General features: G+C 44.9%; 1 protein-coding gene across 1 annotated transcript in view; it reads left to right on the top strand.

The window, feature by feature from the left end:
• LOC104285494 (serine/threonine-protein kinase TNNI3K) overlaps window positions 1–23,208 on the top strand; it is an 89,931-nt gene that overhangs the window by 52,996 nt on the left and 13,727 nt on the right. Inside the window, exons 18-21 of the mRNA XM_009883958.1 lie at window positions 4,063–4,115; window positions 5,512–5,564; window positions 6,740–6,872; window positions 12,376–12,485. Coding sequence (XP_009882260.1) covers window positions 4,063–4,115; window positions 5,512–5,564; window positions 6,740–6,872; window positions 12,376–12,485 — 349 coding nt within the window. The remainder of the gene's footprint in view (window positions 1–4,062; window positions 4,116–5,511; window positions 5,565–6,739; window positions 6,873–12,375; window positions 12,486–23,208) is intronic.

The following is a 23,208-nucleotide window of genomic DNA, read 5'->3' as shown; positions in this document are numbered from 1 at the left end:
CCGGGGCGGTCCCGGGCGGGGGCCATGGCTCCTCGGCCGCTGGCCGCAGGGGGAACAGCGCAGGGCGAGCCTGGGGCTGCTGGGTGGCATGCCGGGGTCAGGGTTTGCTCCTGTGAAAAGCCATGTAGATCTGGGACCACTCTCTCCTGCAAATGTGATCTTAAAAAATGATGCAGCAAGGAGCAGAGTGCTGTCTGTTCTGTCAGCCGGCTATAGAAAAGCATCTCTGCAATTCCCACATTTCTCTTAGAAATGGACATAGTGAGAGATGAGGTGTACTACCGAGACAAAGACGATATAGAAACCTGACTGTAATTAGACACTCACTTTGAAACTCCTCTGTAAATTTCAGTTATCAATTGCTGCTTACTTAAGAAATGAAATCTCATTTCTGTTTTTTTCAGTTTGTTGGGTTTTTTTTAATTAATGGAATTGCAAAGTGATAACTAAGAGCTGAGGCAGAGCCGGAAAGCTTACGTTCAGTTTGTTATAAACTGATGATGTGCTTAACCTGATGGCTATTTGTTTACTCGCAAACTATGGGGTGTGGCAGTGCTGAGAGATTACCGCTGTTTGGGTTCTTGGCAATATCCTTTCAGTACCTATTAAGGAATGAGATATCTCTGAATGAGAGTTCAGCCATATCCTTTTTGGAGGGAAGTAAGATCCAGCTGCTCTGAACCTTTTCCCATACTACATTCATCAGGGGGAGAGACCCAAGAGCTTGAAAGTCACTTGCTGAAGTACCTGTAGTATGTTGATAGCTTCAGGGAGAACACAGCGCTGCCTTCTTTTAGGGTTAGACATCATCATTATCAAATGAAAAGTAAACTAAATTCTCAGAGAACAGGGATGTCAGCAGTGCCTGGACAGGCAGAGAATCCAGAGTGTCCCCAGCGTACGCTATGTACATATGGGCACATCTACAACGCTGTTTCTAACTTGAATGCAGTCGGCAGGGTCTCAGAAGCTCGGCTCTTAAATGTAAATAAATTTCATCCCAACTCAGGTTTTCCGCCTTTGATGGAGCTGATGTTTGTGCTACGCATGCTGGCACACTCCCCTCCTCCAAAGCCCTCCCATTCGACAGAGGTCTCAACCTCAGGAGCCCAGGGTACCCTCCTGTGGGCAATGGCCATCCAACTGCCGAGCGACGCCGGAGAAGTGAGGCTCCTGAGCCATGAGTTTCAATCAAGGTGCAATAATTGCAGTGACCTTAGAGGAGCCGTTGTTTCGAGCTCTATATAGTGCTCTGAGGAAGAAATTCTTCCCTCCTCATCGAAAACATAAGTTGGGCACTCATTGTAAATGCCAGCCACCTCGGAGCACAGCGTACCCACTCCCCCACTGCACGGGTTGGAATAGTGCCGCAGCCCTGTATGTTGATATTCTCCAACTGCTGAGGTATGTATAGACAGAGACCCGTAGATCCTGGGACTGGTTCCAAGTTCCCTGATATATTAATTGAACTGAAGTCTCCCTGGAAATGCCAAATACATAGGGATGGGGTTTTCCCACCATAAGTTCCTACAGAGCCAGAGTTTCTTCTTATTTCTATTCTGCCTAAGCAGTAAAGTTTATGGAGACTCACCCTCAACATTTTATTTTCTGTCTGCACGTATTGTTTCAAACATAATTTCCAAGTCAACAGAGGGCATTTCTAAATGCCAATCCCATGTGAAAGACTCCTGAGCGAGTTGCAGGTGAGCTGCTACAGCTGTACCAAACACACACCCACACTCCTGCACGAGAACACCAGTCCTCAGCTGAAAACACGGGTACGTGTGATAGAAGTCTGCCCAGGAGACTTACCCCTGCCCCTAAGGATGTTCAGGCTGAGCATCCCCCCAGAGCAGTTTCAGTGTTACAAATACTCTGGTTCCGTTTGGTTTGGTTCGGTTCGGTTTGGTGTAGTCTGGTTTGCAGCTCTCCTGCCTACCGGCTCACAAGATGACACTTTTATAAAATGGATAAGGAATATTTATAGTCTTATGCAGAAATCTTTTTGTTGCTGTTTGGTTCATACTTGAAAGCTTGTTTTTTCAAATGCGCTAATTAATAGAAAGGATGCGTCCATAGGGTTGAATTTCCTCCCAGACATTTTCCATATGCTTCACTGTCTTTGAACAAATAATATGTAAATAAGGCTGAATTTTCTTCACATTACTTTCAATAAATGGGTTTAAACCACCACACAAATCTCATAATTCACCTCTTTGGTTCTAGTAGTTTTAGGACAAATCCGGTAGATTTAACTTTAAGCCTCTGAATATCTCTGCTGACAGTCTAAGGTAAAGTGCTGCTTATCCAATCCTTTAAATTCCCGGAGGCCTGCAGTTGCTATAGTTTCAAAGATTTCACAGAAATCAAAACACTTTGATAGGTGTCAGTACAAGTAATTATCTTTGATAAATGATTTCTCTGATCTCTACATGTCCTGACAGAGATTGCCCCATACATGCGCTGACCAAACATGAGTTTTCCTGCATTTATTCCTTTCTTCCTAACTCCAGAAACTGTCTGAGGCAAAGATAAAGACTTTATGCTGAAATAAAAATCTCACATACACATCTAACAGGAATATCGTGTTTTCCTGGGATTTGTTGCTGTGTGCAGTTCAGTTAGAAGACGTGACCGTGAGCCCCCCCGGTGAAGTACGCCTGAAATGGGGCATTTTCCGCGGTGCAGTGGCAGTTGTGGCTGTAGCCCCGGGCTCGGGGGTCGGGGTGGCAGAGGCCGGGGATGGAGGCAGTTTCCCAGGCCCTGGGCTGCACAGCGTTCCCGCCGGTGGCATCCCGCTGGGTCACACCGCGGCTCCCCCCACCGTCCTGCGCAGCGCGGGCTCCGCTGGGCACAGGGCACCAGCCGTGGCCCCCAGCCCTGCCTTGCTGCCGCAGTTGTGGCCACCCGTCCCCGGGGATGCCGATGTCGCCCTTGAGAGCTTTGGGAGGAGATGCCACCAAGAGGTTCCACGACCACAGTCAGAATGCACTGTAATTTTTGCAAGTGGAATTTTCAAGGATAAATGCAAAACGTGGTTCTTTTGCTGTCCACTAATGAACAATACTTTGTGCTTGCGATTGCGCCCATCAAACAGTGACGAGGGATGCACATTTCACGGACAACAAGGTGAAACTGTAAAAATTCACCAAGTGCTCCTGACTTTTTAAGTGGGTGGAAATCCGGCACTCCACCTGAGACCCAGGTCGGGTCCAAAGTAACAGCGCACATCGTCACCTGCGCTCTGCCCGCTCTCTGTGGCGCTAAAAAGGGACACCGCAGAACGGGAACACGGGGAGGGCAGGGCTGGAATCTACCTCTCGCGAGTGGCAGATCCCAGTAGTGCCAGCAGGGAGAAGCTTTCATCCCAGACGCTGAGATAAGCTGCAGCATGAATAACGTGTCTTCGTTTCATCAACAAAGGGAGATTTTTTAAGAAATAATGTACCTTTGTCTTATGAAAGTAACATTTGCATTATTAGGTGTGGTTATTAAATTGAACAGGACTTACCATTGTGTCATCGTTCTTCTTCCCAGCTTAATGGATTTCTTATGGCTTCTAGTGATCCATTCTATATGGACTCTTCAGGTCTGCTCCTTCCCTTCTATATATCGGCATAAATTTGGAATTACCGCTATGAATTTACACTTATGTAAGCCTTAAAAGAGAAAAGACTCGGTCCATGTAATTTTATTTAAAGGCCATCACTGTGTTTATATTCAAATATCATCTTTTTCACTTCATCACTTCAATTCGGTGCACATATCGAATAAAGCTGTTATACTTGATCTATAACTAATTACAGGAGTGGTTTCGCTCTAGTATGGATTCGAAACTGACATTCTCATTTATGCAGCTATTGGCTTTGCCTTCTCAGAGTTAATCTGTACTTTATAACAATAAGTATGAGACGTAGCTAAAAGTGGTTTATCTATAGACATTTCTCTACTGAAGCAGGTGATTTGAACTCCTCAAGAGTTTAGCTGTGAACCAAAAACTGTAAAATTTTCACCATCTTTAGGACACTATTAAACAATTACCTATAATTCTTTTTTCCCCAGTCACAATATTCTCCTGTATGAGGATGGTCATGCAGTTGTTGCTGATTTCGGAGGTAAGGAGTTTTTATGAAACATTTATTTTATGAAACCTCAGATTCTCTAAAATTAAGCACACGCTGACTAAGAAAATGCTGCGGAAGTTGCTCTTCGTTTTGTTATTATTTGAGGACACAACAGGCTTGCAGGGCTGCGAGTGGCCCTGCTGTGTGTCCCAGCGCAGTCAGGAGGTGCTGCGGAGTACCCCACCGGTGCTCTGCGAAGGAAGCCCGGATGGTAGCGAGACGGATGCGTCTCAGCTTGAGTGAGTTCTGGCAGGAGGTTAGAGGAAGAAGTTGGGTGAAAATGCCTGTGATAGGAGCTGTGCTCTCCTCTTTCCCAGCAAGAGCTCAGGATCTGGGGGTGGTGTTACTGTGCAAGTCTGCCTGCCGCCCCCCGGCAATAGGACAGGCTTCTTTCATTTTAGGTAAAAGAGCAGAATGTAACTCGTTATTGCAGTTATGGACCTTAGTGACTGTGTGTTGAAAACTAGACTAGGTTATACTTTATGAATCTGTATTTCGTGCGTTGTCTTGTTTAACAGCCAGGCTCCATGGGCGTGCGTGCTGTTGGTGCAGGGCTGGGGTTCAGGCAGCTGGTTTGACCTAACTCCTCCGGAACCGCTGGCCGTAAGACGTGGCCACTGTCACTGGGCAATATCACTGCAGATGCAATCAGCAGAGACGCGTGAACATCAGTGGGAGGAGGGTGGTGGCAGCACAGCCGTACCCGTGAGGGACCCAGCGCTGACCCAGACCCGCTGTCGCCCGTGCTGCCGAAGGAGGGAGGTGGCACAAGGCTGGGACCACGTGGGAGAAGCTGCTTCTCTGGGGCGCTGCTGGCAGCTCTTACTCATGCAGAGGCGCACTGCCGTGTATTCTTCCGATATCTCAAAGGCATCTAAGTCCTGCCTGGGGACTTATGGATGTGTCGCAAAGTATAGCGTATACCACTGTCACTATATTCAGGCGAGATCTTGTCACTGTTAGGTGAGTGCTTTTCTGGCATTAAATAAGACCGGCAGGTTGCTGTGGGGTTGCATGTCAATGCAGGGCTCAGTGAGCCTTCCTTGTAAATCTAGATGCAGTTATATTAACCTGTACAAAAATACATGAGGCCACAAATTCTGAGCTGCTGTAAACTGCTACTAATGTCCATGGAGCTTTGTAGATTTATGCCAGTGCCAATTTGGTGTGCAGGTTTCAGAAGCCTCATTGTTTGTACACATCCTTGCTGGAAAACAGCTATTACAGTTCTCCCGGACTCTCAAAACCCCAGAGTTAACAAAAAAAAAAAAAAAACAAAACCCCAAACAAACAAACAGAAGACTTTACCAAGACTTTTGTATAATAACGTGGATGCCTGTCTTGGCTCAACAGTAATTTGTTGTTGTTGTTGTTCTGTGTGTTTCAGAATCTAGATTTTTGCAGTCCCTGGATGAAGACAACATGACAAAACAACCTGGGGTTTGTCTCTTGTTTTATAGCACTTAATTAGCATGAAACATAAAGGCAGACTCAGCTTAGGATAAAATTTTATTAGAAATATTTTTGTTGGAAAAGATGAACTGGTATAGCATTTTATCTATCTTAATGTTTCTTTGTGGTTTTTTTTTTTCTTTTAAGCCTCCTTAATGGCAGAAATGAGTGAATATATAATATCTGCAACAGAAAAGAATGTTTTATAGGGTTGTCTTTAGAGTTCTGCTGCCTCCAGAATCCTTAGTAAAGTGTCATTTTTTCAATCCACCCTTCCCCACTCACATACACGTTACTGGCAGGTGGTTCCTATTTCTAATAGGGAATTAGTTATTCGACACTGGTTTTCCTTCAGAGTTCTTTTCTCCATTACAAGGCTGTTGCTCACAGAGAGTCAGCTTTACAAGACAGTGTTGTTGTCTTCATCAGTTTTAGTCCAGATGCGTTCGTGTGTGACTCCATGCTCATGAAAGTTTGCATCATCATAACGACTAATTGCAGAACAGGATGGGTGATGCTACAACAGGGTTTGACAATCATCTCTTTAACGAAATGTAGTCTGCAGTCCCCGTGTGAGGAGTGAGCACTGCTGCTGCAGACCTGCGTCCTGCCAGGGTTTGATGAGGTCTCACTGGAAACATAGATGAAGTCACTGAGGTGCAAGGAACCTGCGAACCCCCCTGAGCCCCTCACTCCAGTGAGTGGCTGGTGGGTTGTGGAGCAGCCTCAGAACTGGGCTTCTGCAGAAAGCAGAGACATCCCAAGAGAGGAGCCACCAACCCAGGGCAGTTGTCGTCAGATTTACCATCTACCAGCTGGAGTAGTAGTTAATTGGCATTATATGGCATGCTCAGACCTCGTGATATGGTCTCCAGACTCTGAGGCTGGGTGCTCTGCTTTTATTTGAGCACTAAGCTTGTGTTTAAAGCCTGATCAGTCTGGCTTTACGGGCTCGAGACAGCTACCATACTAACGCTGTTATGTGTAATGTAAAATAATATGCTGCCCAGATTTTGCAAGCTAGGTGAAAATTTTTCCTGGCAAATTTTCCAGTTACTTTATAGAGCAGTGGAGGCAAGGAGATGAGAAAAGAAAGGAAAACAAGATACATAGATGAGGAAGTAAATGCTGTTAATGTGTTATTGATGTTTCCTGATGCACAGAACCTACGCTGGATGGCCCCCGAGGTGTTCACCCAGTGTACGAGGTACACCATAAAAGCCGATGTTTTCAGCTATGCTTTGTGCCTCTGGGAGCTGTTAACAGGTGAAATTCCATTTGCTCACCTGAAACCAGGTAAGATGCTCAATGAACTAATATTTAAATTTTTCTGAACTAGAGAAGTGGCTACACTGTGTAACATTAACCAATGTTTTACTGAAGTTTGCTGTTACGAAGTGCTGATATTACGCATTCAGTGAAAAGCGCAGAACTGTCCCACTATAATTGCATATATTACTTGCTATAGATCTACATGACTTAAAATTCCTTATCCAGTTCTAGGATTATGAGTGAGTCACTCTAATTGTAGACCTTTAGTCCCTCATGTTGGTGTTGGGATTGTAAAGCCATTCCCTGAGACATCTCCTCCTTGCGCTGTGTAGCCCAAGAAAGCGCCTGCAGACCGGTGTGGGGTAGAACAGCAACCCAACGTTTCCAGGACTGCCCTCCCTGAGGTTTTGACCCCTTCATGACTGCCAGGAATCGTTAGAGGGTGGGAGCGCCGCAGGACGTGCGAAGGGGTAGCGCGGGTAACGAGAGGGTTTGGCCCCCTGTGCCATCGACCGCAGGCGCTGCAGTCTGTGCTGGGGGGGAGGTGGGTCTGTGGCCATGCCCTGGGCAGCGCTCTCCGCACCGGAGATGGCCTCGGACATCTCCCTCCAGTGACCGGAGCGGCTGTGCAGCATGGGGGACCTTTTCTTGGGTTTTAACTGGGTTTGGGGTACAAAGAGAACAGTTGCTGGGGGAAGAGATGTGCAAAGTTTGTCAGATGGATTTCAAATAGATTTTCCGATGTTTGGAGGAAGCATGGTCTATGGCAGCATTCTCACCTTGAAAAAGATGAATTGCTCTTAGTTCGTACAAATGTTTATGCCCAAGCAGAATATAAACATCAGTAACAATGAATAGTCCTGCGGTGCTTATACATCAATGTGTCTGTAGGTCTAATTCTGTTTCTCAGGTTCTTATAGATATGCTGCTCCCTTATTAGGTCAACTGCTTTATAAATTCCTCAAATACGAAATGAAATCTAATGTATTTTTCTCATTAGGGCATTGCTGTTGTCTTTTCAAAGTAATTTTTGATACATGCAAAGTTTTACTTATTGATTCTTTCCTTGGTTTGTTTTTTTTTTGTTGTTTCTGTTGGGGGAATCATTAAATAAAGATTCCTTTTTGTGCTATTTTGAGATTATACCTCCATTAAACTCCTTTGGATGCCTTTGTGCTGTTCAGGTCAGCCTCTCGCGTGCAAAAGGCAGCTCTCATGAATATCATTGGCAATTAATGTGCCAGCTTTGCATCTGACCTTCTGCGCTGTATTAGCTGGTTCTCATCTCTATTTCTAACTGCTAAAGTGATGCAGAAGCCAAATATCTGACTCAATTCCACTTCAGGTTCTAGAAACAGAATACCTTTAGCTATGAACCTGAGTTTCAGTTCTGAATTGTTTTGGTGTTTGTGTTCCTTTTCCACTGGTTTCATGGCCCTTTAACTGGAGATTAAACCGTACATCCCTGGGTGCAGGTCTAGTACAGCATCACCCATCTTCTGTAAGGTTCCCACTTCTAACATTAATTGCAGTTAATTCTGAGTTAACTATTTTACTCTGTTCAAATCATGGTTTAGATAGGACTGGAAGACTCGGGAGGAGTTAAAGCTCACTGGGAGCACCATAGATGAAATAGAAGGCAGAGGAGTACAGTTTCTCTCTCCACCCACCCCCACGCCCCCTTTTTTTTTCCGCCCCCAAATGTCAGCTGAATGATAAGGTCCCCTTTTCCTGACTTCCCTGGGCTGGCTGGCTTTTTGTTTCTGAAGCTTTAAAGAGAAGCATTTTCTGTCCTGTCTTTCTTTGCTGAGACACTGTGCCTCGGGAAGGGCTCTTTCCTGGTCCTCCGCTGGAGCGAGGAGTCCTTCCTTACCTCCAGATCGCCAGCAGCCTGTTTGAATCCTATTATAAAGCATATTTTCCAAAGACCACATTGGTGCCCACAAACGGGGGGGATGCAGTTTTCTGAAATGCTCAGGTTTGATCCAGGTCTGTTCTCCTTGAAGGCAGCCCACCGAGCACCTGGTTTTGGTCCTCTCGGTGCACAGCTGTCATTTTCCCCTTCCATGGATAAGGAAACTGAGACTTTGTACAAGGTCACAAAGCAGGAGATTTCTCGGATACCCCTGTCATGGTTTACAACTGGTTCCTAGTCTCTCTGGTACCTCAGACTGTTCTGCTTGTGAAAGATATATTTACACACACAAAAAAAGATACTGAATGTCCACTTCTGATTTATATATATTCTGCAAAAAGCAGCTTTGAGGGTGTTGTAAGTTTTATAGCCTATATAAAAGTCCCACATTTGAGACATCTGTTCAGACAATGACTATTCAGTTAAATACAAATCCCATATTCTTCTCGACGTGTGTATTTCAAGGTGAGGGATTTTCTTTGTGAAAATTTTGTCTGTTATCTGCAGAACACTAACTCTAATTACGCATCACTGACTTTTTTTCTGGTTTATAGTTACCTTTGTGCAGGCTTAGAGGTCCAGGAAGCCATTTTGGTGAAGTTCATTGAAATAATTAGGTGTTGAAAAGAAAATATGATTATAAAATTTGATTATAACAAAAACTAGATGTCACCCATTGAAAGGAAAGTAATCGCTCCATTAAAAGCAATTCCGAGTTCTCCGCCGCACTAGTGCGGTATCCAATTATAAAAGGGTATGTTCTATGCTTAATGAGAGATCCAGTCATCAGATTTCTGTTTGATGAACAGGAATAAACATTTTTATAGGTATTGAATCAAAGTCACTACTTAATTTATCAAATAGAATGTCTATTGAAACAGGTGCTTATCCCCATTAAATCACTTCATCATTAATCACATAACGCTTGATGAGGTCCACATCCTCTGGAACCGAAGGCTGCCGCGTGTCTTCTGGTTAGTGAGGAAACTGACTGTGCTCGACAACCGCCTGCAAAATAGACAAGGTGCAAACACCAAAAAGTGATGCTTCTGGGAAGTAACTGCAGAATGCGAAACTTAATATCTGTTACATATAGAGATTACATCTTTGCTGAGGTTTTTACAGTCTAGAGTTTGCATACACTTCAAATACAGCAATTAGGCAGCCAGCCGAAACTTAATTGTGTCATTATCAGATCATGACGTTATTAAGGCGCAGGTGGCACTGCAGCGGGTTCAGGAAGCCGTTGTGTTGAGGAGCAGGCTGGGGCTGGTGCGCGTGGGGCAGGGGAGCGTGCCGGGGGCGCAGGACGCTGCGTCCCCTCAGCGGGACGGTGCTCGCGCAGACAGAGGGGGCTTTGCGGGTCGGGGCAGGCGGGCGGTGGGTTTGATCTCTGTCTGCGCTGTCACCGTTTTCCCTTGGGGTTGTGCGGCTGGGGTGCTGTTCTCCAGCAGATGGCTGGTGTGTTTGTTGCTTACTTGCTCGAGCTGTAGCTGAGGTGACGGTGTCTGCCATTGGGTTAGCAACCCGGGAGTGGTTCCCAGGCTGATCCCATCTGGTTTTCCTGAGAACTGGGAAAAAAAAACAAACAAACAAACCAGAACTCAGTTCTCTATTCATGTGTTATGTATATCTCATGTATGCTTGCACGAGGCACGACTGCAAAGGCATCCCTCTGTGCTCGAGGCACAGTCTGCACGTGGAAGTAGATGTTGGCCGTTAGCTGGTGTACAATCTTCCATTTAAAAGACATTTCAGAAGGCCCAGGGGGCAAGGGGACACCCTCTGGTATCTGAAGAACGTCTTCCTTGGCTGTTTTCCACAGATGGTGTTCAATTCACACCTGTAAAACTGTCAGCATATAAGCTTTGGGCAGAGTTTTTTGGGGGAACACAGCCATATAGATGTCTGGAAACTATAGGTGTGAAACTAGATTCAGAAACTGAACCATTGCATCCACATAGCAAAAATAATGCAAAGATGGCAATTGCGCAAGAAAAAAGCATGTTGTGATTAGAAACATACGGGTATCCGATACAGATGTTGATTAACATTCTGCAGTTACTACAGTTGTTCCCCTGATCCATAAGCAAGAACAAATTGAAATAACGTTTTTGTAGGCAGGTTGTCATTGATTCCTCTCATGGTGTACAGTCGCTCTGACCCAGAAGAAAGACAGGATCTGACCCACCAGTCAGACCAGAAAACACTCGGAGGTTCAGGGATATCACATAGCAGAGCTGGAAACCATCACTAAGTTCAGAATTTTGGGGACCACTCAAACTCTTTTTCATTTTGCTTGTTTTTGAGCAGAATGGATTCTTGTCATTTACTTCAGCCATTCTAAAATACTTCTACACAGATATATTTTTTTTAGCTGATGAAAATGCCTGCTGACAGTGAAAGGAGAGCCCAAACAGTAGTGACACAAGCAAACTTTATAAACTATTATAGAAGTATACAGAGGCACACAGTGTGCTTTTCCCCTTCTTTTTCTAATCCTGACCCCATTAAACTGATAGAATAAATCCTACCAATTTGGTAAGATGAGATTTTTTTTTTTTTTTTTTGCCATCACTTACATTACCTTTGGCAGAAAAAAATGGAGCACTTCTCATTGCTATCTTAATCCGATCTGCGTTTGCTCTCTCTTTCTGCTGGGCAAAAGGTGACTCCGGCAGTACCTGAGGCATGGCTTCAAAACCTTGTCGGAGTGGAACCACAATGAGGCAAATGGTGTTTGCCCCTCCTGTCTACGTATAGCTACAATATCACAGGATTTATCTGATATTAACATTCTGAAACATCATTACGCAGACAAAAGCTGCAATGAGGACAGACAATGGCTGAAATTAATCTGTTCTTATGATGAATACTGTGATGAGAATGGGATATGGCTAAAAAAAATTAGACCATTCTTGCTGCAATCTCATGGTTGCAACCTTACAGTTGCGTGTCCCATAGACTCTGATCACATCATTTCACAGTGTCAGGCAAACAAAGGATTTTACTTAGCTTTTGATATGACCTAAAAATATATTTGTTCTGACTTGAGAAAATTTTGCTGAAAAGGAATGAGAGGGATTAACCATGTATTTGCAGTCACTGACAGTGTAAACTCAATTAGGAAAATGTTTTGGGAATTTTGTCTCGGTCAATAGTGGCTTGCACTTATAAAAAGGCGCTCATGAGATTTTTACTAAAGAAACGCTTAGAATTAATTTTGTCTTAGACTGTAACAGAACTAGCTGTGGGTTATTTTAAAAGTCTGTTAGCAATTTATCTGCAACTGGAGTATACCTGTCACCCTGCATTAACAGTGAAGACAATTTTTATTGTTTTTTAAATTGAGTTGAAGGTTAACTCATTTTCTCCCCAAAGGTGTGATTTTTTTTTTTTTTTTTTTGCTTTAGAGTTTAAGTTAAATTATGGGCAGCCTTAGCTGTCTTTACAAACACCATGGGTTGGAAGGCCTCTTTTAAGTTACAGTTTGATGGCTCTGCATTTCCATACCTGCCAAGGTGTGTTTCGGGAGGAAATCGGTTGTGTTTTCCTGTGTAGATGTGTGACCGCTGGGTGCTAACGGGTTTCTGTCGGGCTGTTCACTTGCAGCGGCGGCAGCGGCCGACATGGCGTACCACCACGTCCGCCCGCCCATCGGGTACTCCATCCCCAAGCCCATCTCCGCCCTGCTGATGAGGGGCTGGAACGCCTGTCCCGAGGTGAGTGCTCCCGCCGCGCGCAGCCCAAAATCGGGCGCCTCTGCTTGGGCCAGGCATCTGTCTGATGTCTCAGGGCTTCCCCAAAAGCCCCCGTCCGCCAGGCAAGTGCCATTGCGCAAAGCCCTGAGGTGGATAACGGTGTACATCAGGAAGAGTTGGTGAATTGAGGAGGAAAGTAAATTAACATTTTGCCATTCAATGAAACTATAAGTAATTATGTAACTTCAATTATGACTTGAGTTATTATTGAATGAGTAGAAAAATGCTTAGCGCTCAGACTTTTGTAGGTGTTTTCTACGAATTCTTGATCTTTTTTCCACATGAAAAATAAAATCCGTACAATCACAAAGAGGAGTCTGGAAGTGTATAAACTTCTGATGACTTTTACACCATGTCCTGAGGCTATTCCCTGCTGCGCTGCCAGGATACAAGCACAGGAGGTCTGTAGAAAACAGAATGACCTGAAGACAATCAGAAGTCCTCTGGCGTTTCTGGCACACTGCTGCAGTCCCTCTTCCAGGAACAGCTGGGGGTAGGACACGCGGTCAGAAGTTATGAGAAATCCTGTTTCTGAGAGAAACAGGGACCAGTCTGGGGGCTCTTTCCTCTTTATGGAAACTGTTTCAGTTCATAATACCCAAAAACTCACTGTTTTGTGGGTTTTTTTGTTGTTTTTTTTTCTTAACCTGATATAAGAAACTCTGCATACTGATCTTGTGTATTTGCGGTCCACGAAAAACCACTTTTATATATACACTTAGTTATCACTGTGTTTCTTGCTTTCAAAGCAATATATTTTTTCCTCTCAAACGCAGAGTAGGTAAGACCAATGCAGACGCACTGCCTGGTCCCAGAGACCGTCCTCACAAGGTGATCTTTTGGAGATAAATTTTCAGACCCACAGGTTTGCAAGTTAAGGAAACAAAGAGTCAAGAATGCTTTGGATCTGCTCAGAACTCCTTTTGGGTTAAAATCCAGTAGCCAAGCGGCAGCTGTAGCACCGTTTGGAGAGCATGCAGGGGCCGGTTATGGGATGGCCACCCAGGGCTCTCGGCGCAGGCTGCGGGTGGAAGGAGCCCGTCCCGGGGAGACCGACTGACCACCCCTACCTCCAGGAACTGTTGGGGTTTCAGTGGGTACCTGTGCTTTATGAGGGAAAGAAGACCAGAAAACTTAGTGAGTGATGTGAATTTAAGACAGAATTTAATAGATACAGGTATAAAAAAAGATTTTGTACTTTCCGTTAAGTGAACAGTAATAAGCCAAGCACAGAAACGTTTGAAGCACTGCAACTTGTACATTACAAAGAGCAGACATGAGTTTGGGAACCGTAAATATAAATTTTTACACTAAATTAAATTCATGCTGTATGTTCCAGGTCATAAACACCACTGGCTACGCTGATCAGTGACCTTTCCTGGTTTATCTTCCTCTCGCATATATTCTATGTTGTTCTGTTTGGCTCCGACACAACCAGATGTGGTTCTTGTCCGATTCTTCCCATTACCAAAACCACTATGCAGTTAATTGAGTAAAATTACTTAAGCTGAATTACCATTAATTTTTTGTGATACTTTAATCAAAAACTATTTTATGGTTTTGGACTTGTTGAAATTTCCCACCACAATGATGGTAGTAACTTTCAGGAAAGCTGGGGCAGTTTGTCTGTAGATTTGAGGAAAGAAAAAGAGCACTGTCATGATGGGTTTCTTCCTCACTTTCTTTTGCCTCCAAAGGTGATGCATTAGCATATTCTGCAGATGGTGTGTACAATATAGCTTTTGTAGTGGAGTTTTCAGCTTCATTTATCCTGCAAGGAATTAAAGGCACCTCATTTTCTGCCTCAAAATTACCATCTCCTAATTCTGGTAAGAAAGCCTCTTCGTGTTCTTCCAGTGGCATTTCAGCTTCTTTTGAGTTCATTGTTGTCTTGATAAGGTTGATTGTTTTTAAAGTCTTGCAAACCTGTATGTCTTCTGCGTGCACAGCACTGTTAATTTGAAGACTGGTCTCACTGCCCAGTAATATATTGCCACTTTCTGTAGGACTGAGGATACTAGCTGCACTAGGTGTAACTTGGCACTTTTTTATAGCATTGGTATGTCTTGTTCTTCACACTGCCCAAAATTTGCAGCATGTTTTCTGTTGTGGTACCTGAAACTATTTGTGTGTCTGAAAAATAATGTTTTCAGATTCAATTAATTTTCATTAAGTGGCATTGTATTCCCCCTTTTCTCTAGTTTTGTTCCATCTTCTCCAGTGTTACCAGTCCTGTGCAGGTTGTCTGCAATATCAGTTTCTTATTTTTACTTCTAGTTAACTGCCGGTTAACCAGAATACTCAAGTACGTACTTAGCAACTCTAACAGGGAGCAGCGTTCATTTGTGTTGAAATTGTAGCATTCTTTGCAGAAACCTGAGCCCCAGCAGCCGAGTTACAGGATTCAGAACAGGCAGGCCTCCTCGTGAATGTTTTCCTGTGCTTCTCATATCCTTGATGTTTCTACTATAGCTACCTTTTTGCTCTGCATTTTGCATTGCTGGCTTTTTCTGAAGTATTGTGGTGTATTTTCAAAAACTAGTCCTCGCTCTCTACCCAATTCAGTGCTGGGATTTTTTCTTCTGAGTTCTTTACCACTCCTGTGTCATTAGTGAGACCAGGAGAAGAATTGGCATTCTTTCCTTTTCTAACTGTCTCTGCACGTGTAATCTATCACATCACTTTCGTTTCCCTCTGTGGGAAATAAATTCTGCAATTCAGAATTGAAAGCAGGAGAGAGACTTGTTACAGCCTCAGGGGGTGAGGAGAGAGGTAAGGTGGCTTTGTTCTTTAGGACTTCTGCCTTTGGACTCTTCAATCTTCTTACGCCAGAAATGTCGCGGGAAGGACGATAACCATCCACCACCAAGACACTGCAGACTCCTGACGATTTTCTAGCGTCTAACAACATGTATTGTAATAACGGCAGTTCCTGTGGTTTTGCTCCCAGGTGCTGGCTGCTTGTCACAAGGTGCAGAGCAACACTTTTGGAGTAAATCTGTTTTACTTCATGAGTGTTGGTGGGCTTATTGGTGCTTACATGAGATACCTGCTTTATTTTTCTTCCTGCTTCCATCGCTTGTATTTTCAAAGCCACTGGAGGTTTTCTCAGGATTTTATTCAGCAATTCCTTGCGCTGGTGACTGATTCTTCTATTCCAGCTGTTCATTACAGGACAGTCCACCTGGCTGGATTCTAATCTTGGATGCAAATTACATTTTAAGGGGAACAAGTCATGTCCCCTTATTTTCATTTTACTTTTCCATTTGGCTTCATCTTCTCTCACACAGTTTTGATTTCCAGGAAGATCCTGAATGGAGACTGTTTCCCATTTATTGTTTCTGAACTCCTGTGTCTTCTGGTTTCACACGTAATCATTTTGGGTGTGATGCCGATGGTTTGCAATTGCTTTTCCTGTGATCCCATCTCATCAGAGCCAGTGGTAGCACCCATCCCCTTTGCTAGCTTACGTACATAAAAGCTACCGGGTTTTGACATTCATCTTCTCTTGGCTCCAGCTGATAAGGGAAGCTCTTCGTCATTAGGTACTCTTCTGTTGTTCTGCTACTGATTTTTGTTCTTGTCTTTCTCCACCTTTATGTTTGTTTTTTTTTCCTGTAGAGTCATTCTGAAACCTATCACAGTTCCTTTGCTTGCAGGTAAGACTGTTTCCTAGTAGCAAAGAAACATTTTTGCCTTTTTCTGGCAGTCCATGTTGATCATCACATCTCTTCCACAGAGAGTAGTGCAGGATGTTGTGACAACATTGCATTATTCTAAAGAGAACCCCTCTAGTGTTAAAGCTATTCAAATGCTGCTGTCCTTAATGGCATACTGTTACCAGGGAGTCCTGCGCGTCTGTGAGTAATCTGAGTGAGCGTGAGGGGTTTCTTAAAGATAGCTTTGTTGCTGATTAAAAATATCCATCAGCTTTCTGAAGGATAGAGTAGGAAAACCTTGATGTTTGTACTGTTGCTCTGCTTTTCAGTCAAACCAACTACTTTCCTGTCCCTACCTTGTTAGTCCAATATTATCTTCTATAGGTTTTACTTTTAGCCTGACTGCATGGTTAGGAAACCATGACAATCTCCTACTTTGACCCAGTCATTACTACTTTAGGTTTGGGGGTTTTTTTTATAGCCACGGGTAGCAGCATACAGGAGGTATAACATGCCCCTGAGTTTTGCTGATGTCCACTGATTCACTCAGATATGTCCTCATTAAATGCATGACAATGGAAAATCAAACTATTTTTCCTTGTGGGTTTTGAATTTCATTCTGATTTTTACCTTGAAGTCCTCTCTGGTCTCTTCTAAAAGAAAATCCACTTTTATCAGCCTCTGCAAGGTCATGCAGTGCTGTATCTGTAAATCTCCCCACGGGCGCAGACTGCTTGGGTCAGTAACAGCCACACAGAAATCCTCTTTCAGGGGCTTCATCATTCACAGGTGCGTTTTGGTAAAGCTCTCGAGAGCACAGCTCCATCAGCCTGTGCTTGAGGTGTGAGAATGAGTCACTCCTCTTGTGATCAGTGTCCCTCTGAATGCTCCTAAGCGATGTCCATAGGCATACGGACGTTTTATTTGCCTTCAGCGTTGCATGAGGACTCTTTTCCTGTGGGAAGTGGCACATTTCTTTGTCAGACCCAACCATAGACATGGCTATTTTTTCATTTTCCTGAGCTCAGCAGCCGTTACAGGATCTTGTAGTGAGGTCATTTCTTGGCTCGTGTTCGCTCTGAGATGCATCTGGAGTTTTCTGAGGTGCGTTCATTTGCTCTACCTTGGTGAAGGCCACATAGACTTTACCGAGCTTCACGCTTATGCTGAGCTGAGTTTGTCAGTAGTGCCCGTCTGCCTCCCCGCAGGGCTGCTAGCGTTGTAGATGCCATAACAGCGGACCTGCTGTTTTGAAGAATTGCTCCACCAGAAAACTTCTTCACTGTCTTGCAAAGATGACAGTTTCAATTACTGACACATGGCTTAGGAGAACTGGTTTAGCCAAAGACAGGGCAGCCACATCCACAGAAGACAGAGCTCACTGGAAACACGTGATGACAGTGTAGAAGATAAAAGATAAAATACTGTGCTTTTGAAAACTCAGAACTGGTCCTGCTGTCTGGAGAGAGAGAATAAGCAAGCCTCAGGGGTCAAAGGCTGCATGAGCAGCAATAATAAATGCAAATCCATGATTAACCTGGGCAATAGGAAGGCTTTAAAGAAGCTAAAAGAACAGCCATTAGGCTCCAAGAAGGGCTGTCGTGCTGTTTTTCTTCGCAGCAGTCTTTGGCCAAGCATGGACTATGCCTAACCCTTCTGAGCCCGAGAGCTCGCGTGAGATCTCAGCCGGAGGTGGTTTGGCTGCGGGCAGTGGATGGCTGCAGGCAGGGTTTTATGCTGTGAGATGAAAGAGGGTCTGTGCACGGGCGGCTTTTGGCAGCTGCACAGAAGTGAGGGACAGCACACAGGAACAAGTGTTTCTGCGGCAGAGGGAAATGTAGGCGACAAGTGTGAAGTGTCATATGGGATTCAAGGAGAGAAAACCCTGCAGCCACCTCAAGAAGCTAAGAGATGTGACAGTGACGGCTACGCACACTGCCCGGGGTGTCACACGCAAACCCAGCGCTGAATATTCGCCAGCGGCTCCGATGGCCCATGCACTGACCGGGCCGTCACTCCGAGCAGGGGAAGCACCAGCCCTTTGTCTTCGTCCTGCGGGGTCTTCCCCTTTCCTGGAACTGCTCCTCTCGGCTGGGGCACGGAGCATCCTCCAAACACCTCTGACTTGCTGTAAGCATCCTATAAGGGATGCTTAAGGCGTTAGTTTTTACAGAAGCAGCTGTGGAAGAGAAACAGGAACGTGATTTACAAGTTGTAAAGTTGTAAAGTTGTTCTGGCTCCTGAGCTCTGCTTCCTTTTGTAGCTATAATCCTAAAAAGGTCATATTTATGACCCTCAAAACTAGCAAGCCGTGTTTTTTACTTGTTCCAATGCAAAGAAAATGGTTCTCTTGGATTGTTGGGGGGAAAGAAATTAATCATTGCTTTTTAATTTCTGAAATCCCGGGAAGGTGCCTGTTCCTTTAATTAATATTGCTTTATTCAAGGAGTATGCATACAATGGTGAGGGTTCTCTAAATATCCAGTAGCAAATATATTTGGGGTACTAAACTAGGGCAGATAGTCAGCTGTAAATCCTTGCCAAGGGCCCGGGGGCAGCTGTGCTCTGCAGAAGTCTCTGTCTGGTGCCCTCTGGTTCAGTGTCTGCTGGGACAGATGAGGGGTCACGGACAGGGCCCCTCTCCGTAGCAGGGCCGTTCCAGCTGTGGCCCGGAGAACGGGGGACATCAGCACATGTGGAGGGACACTCAGACAACTGCCTGTCAAAGCATTAACAGCTCCAGAGGTTACCGCAACCCCACGCGTTTCCCCCCAAAACCTACCAGCAGCTGTGGTTGATTGAGGACGTTAGCCTGCTCCCAGGAGGAGACATTGGGAACTGGTGGCAAGACTCCAAGCGATCCTAAGGGCAGTCCCGTGGAGAGGATGCTGCTGTGTGGGAAGGTGACAAGGGGAGGCAGTGATGAAGTTCACACACGCTTCTTTGCATTTTGCCAGCCGAGGCTGACAGTTCGGTGCAGCACGTGGGGGCAGTGCCGGAGGTGATGCTGCTCCCCAGGCGCTCCCTCTCCCCACACTGAGCTGCGGTCTCTCCTCAGTGCCCAGTTCTCCCAGTCCGTCTAGCTGCATCGCCCAGCTCGCTGCCATAGTCTCCCTCTGCCCGGATTGAATGGTAGGGACCCAGCCCTCCTCCAGCCTCCTGCTTCATCCAGACACTCCATCATTTACCAGAGGCATCATGTAATTCTCCCGTGCATCTAACTATTGGCTTTATTCCTTTTTTTTCTACGCCATGACATGATATATTTGAGAAACTGAAAGCCATCTGTTCTATTATATTTCAGAATGACTACTTTGCTTATTTATTATCATTGCTGCTGTTTTGGGCTGCGTTTTTCATTACTTAGGGAAGTGAGAAAGCAACAACACTTCGAGCCAGGCGGGGTGCGAGCCCACGGCGACTGCCTTTCGCACACACCACTCGCCCAGAGGGGCTCGTCCTCATCAGCTGCATCGCTGCTAGTCCTGAAAAGGGCCAATCCTATTCCAGCCATCTAAACTCTTTATGGGTCTTCCTATTATTTCAATGTTCCCCCTATATGATACGGAATTTAATTTTCAGGGGCTTAAACACAGTAGTGAATGCGATGAATATTTTTTCCCCAGTTGAAAATTCCCACCCTGGGAATTTTCATACGGGACTCTGATTAATGCTGATAAAGACAAACCTTAGACATGTGTTACAATTAATGAACTCTTCTTCAAAACTGTACTGTGAATTTCAAAAGCGCCTGTTGCATCTGCTGTATTTACTGTCTTTTGGAGCCCAGCGATGTCTGCTGGACGGGAGTCTGATTTAACAAGGAGTTACTGCAGCAAGGTTGTTGCTGCGGCCCCTTTCTGCTGCGGCTGCAGTTATGACGGGCTTTTCATGATTGGAGAAGTCCGTCTGATTATCCCAACTAACTCAACAGCATTAAACAAAATTAAATATACAAGTGTTCCCTTCTGAGATTATAAAATGGTGGTTAAAGAAGTTTGTTTTATATTGGCTTTTGCAGTCTGCTGCTGTTTCTGCACTAAAGGGAGCATGAGCTGACTGAAGCAAGATTGCAATACCGCTGCACCCTAGCGCTGGCAGCCTCCGGGGCACAGCAGGATGCAATGGTGCTTGCGACCATCCGCGGTAGAGGGAACAGTGACCCTCCCCTAACGAGCCTTTGTCCTTATAGCTCTGCCTTGGTATTGAGGGTCAAATCTTCCAAAGTAGGGTTGATAACCAGCACTTTTCTGATGCTGCAACCCAGCTATATCTCCCGACTGGACGGATTATACACAGATCCATGTATTTGCACATGAAGGTGCAGGTATGGCAGTGTGGGCGCCTGTGCGGGCTCAGGGGAGTTGGGGCTGTCCTACTGACAGTGGTGCTCTTCTGGCATCTGTAGAGCAGAAGAATGACGGGTTTGGTCAAAACTTGTGGGCTTTGACAGTATTCCTTGGTGATGGAAAAGGGAAAGCGGCCAGATGAATGCCATCTCCATGAACCATTTCTCGCACAGAGGACTATGGAGATGGGTAGGTCCTTGCTCTGCTTCTATGTGTCAGCCAGGAGAGGGACCCGGTGTGCTCTGTAATGCCAACTTTGCATATGCTGCTGCAGTGATTGCACGGGTATTTTTGCACATGGCTCTAAACTGTCTGAAAAGTCAAGAAATATACTCCGGAGACTGGAAATTCAGTTTGCTTAGAAAATGTTCCCCATGTCGGGTAGTTGCTTTGGGAAATGCATTGCAGGGGTAGGCTTGGGGTTTGGAAGCTTTGGCTGGTTGGTGGTTTTCTGGCACTATTCTGGCACTCGAGGTCTTCACTGAACAACATGGAAGTTTCATTTCTGATGAATAGGGCCGATTTTGGAACCTGTGTAATTTTCTGGTGTTACAGGAGGCCTTGTTTCGTACTACAGCTTCATATTGCTAAACCAGACACTCTGACTTTGAATTTCCTACTGGAAACAGAGCCCTGGATTTGTGCCCTGGAGTCCCTTTTGGGGTTAGCCTGGCTCAGAAAGACGGGTTCTCATGTGCCTAAACCTGGCCATGTCCTGGATACTTGAGAGCTTTCTTGCCTGTTCAGGGAACTAAAGGACGTGCTTAAGGGCTCTACCAAGACAGTGGGACTTTGGGCAACTGCTGGACTGTGGTGAGCCTTGCCCCAATGGTGTTTCTCACTGGTTATGTGCATAGTACATCAGTGTGAGAATTACGGATAAAATGTATTTGCAATGCAGGGCATGGCTAGTTTCTTTCATCACCAGTTTGTTTATTGTTGTTAGTGTTCCCTGGGTTCTTGATATGCTCTTGTCTTTGCACTTCATGTGCTAATGTTGGGGGGGGGCATGTTTGGCTTGTTTTCCATGTAACTGTAAAGTAGCTGCTAATAATCATCAGCATGTAACTCACATTCTGTTTAAATTTATTAATAAGATGTCATATAAATTGTTGACTTAAGCAAGCACTATGTAATGGATATAGTCACTGTAGCTTGTTAGCTTTTCCACAGCTCATTTAGCCCCGACAGAAAGAAAACATCTTTTTAGAATCCTAATGCACTTCGTTACTCATCAGTATCACTCCAACATCACTTCATCTTGCTCGTGTTTTCGAGCTGCGTGGTAGCATTATAAGGCTATAGGTAGCTCAATGGGCCAGTGGATGGCTTGCAATTCACGCAAGCTGTGGGCAAAAACTTATTAAACTGAGCTTTATTAAAGGTGTTTTGCTACCATTCTCAGTAAGAGAGGCTTTGAGTTACTTCTGAGGGAATGGTTTCAGGAGGGCCACTGGGCGGAGAACAATAAAGCAGCGATATCAGCCCCTCGTCAGCACGTCAAGGTTTGCTGTGAGCCACCAGCCCGTCCTTAAACTGCCAACGCAAACCTACAGTTCAAGTACACTGCCAGCATTAACAAGCAGTTCTTTCAACATCTCTCAGTTCTCTCCTGCGTACAACAATCTGTGACGCAGTGATGTCTCCTGAGCAAACCACTCGAGAGGAGGGACGGAACGCTGTCAGGCAAACACCGCAGCAAGCAGAATGAGCAAAATATCTAAAAGATAAGAAGCATCACCACATCCATGTCCATTTTACAGCACGTCACTGTAGATGCATGAACAAAGGCATTTACTTATGAGAGGTTATTTGTTAGGGGAAAATGGTGAATTTGGGGTCTCAATGAGTGTCCAAGAGGTTTGCGCAGTTTAAAAGAAAAAAAAAAAAAAGGAGGGCACAGAAAATGGAGTATATCTGTATGGATTTTGCTGAATGTCTATGAAATGCCTCCCAATTTGAAAATTTATTCTTTTATTTGTCTTTAACTTCATTCAGGGTTCATCCCAACTGAAAGCTAGTTCCCATGTGTCGTGTCACTGTTGCTATTTATTAGGTATTTGGCCATCTCTTTTCCAGAAACTTTTGACAGTAATTGTTTCCAAAGGCAAACTGATGAGTAGAAAATTAGACAGTGTCTCTTAAGCAGGATTTTTCATTAGGTATTTTAATTTGTAAGCTTTAATTAGAGTCAAAGTATTTGCCATAGTACCTGGGGCTTAGTTCCTTAAAGAAAATAAACATTGTTTTAGTTTTATTAAGTACAACTCTAATGTTACAGTCGGCTCATCCATGGTCTCCGCTGGGCTAATCTGATGGGCTCCAGTCAAGTTCCACTGAGGGTGACAGAGTTTATCACACACAATAAATGCAGTATTTCTTCAACACTTTGTAGAGTAGAGCTCAGGGATACTCTAATGTCATCATATACCGCTTTGGAACAGAATCCTTTATGAAAGGAACCACTGAAATCACCTCACAATGAAGTTCCTGCCCAGCCGTCAGGTGGGATCTCCCTCCTTCCCACCAGCCTTCCCCCAGCTAAAGAAGAGCCAGCTCTGAGGACTCCTTGTCCTTGGGAAGGGCTCCGCGTTCAGAGGGTGGGTTTTGCCACGGCAGTGTTCCCCAACACGTTCCTCGGTGTAAGTTACTCATAGCCATGCTTAGCAGAGGCTC

This window comes from Charadrius vociferus, unplaced genomic scaffold (assembly GCF_000708025.1).
Source record: "Charadrius vociferus isolate BGI_N301 unplaced genomic scaffold, ASM70802v2 scaffold423, whole genome shotgun sequence".
In the NCBI taxonomy this organism is placed as follows: domain Eukaryota; kingdom Metazoa; phylum Chordata; class Aves; order Charadriiformes; family Charadriidae; genus Charadrius; species Charadrius vociferus.
Note: the sequence above shows the minus strand (reverse complement) of the source record. Positions and strands in the feature narration are given on the sequence as shown.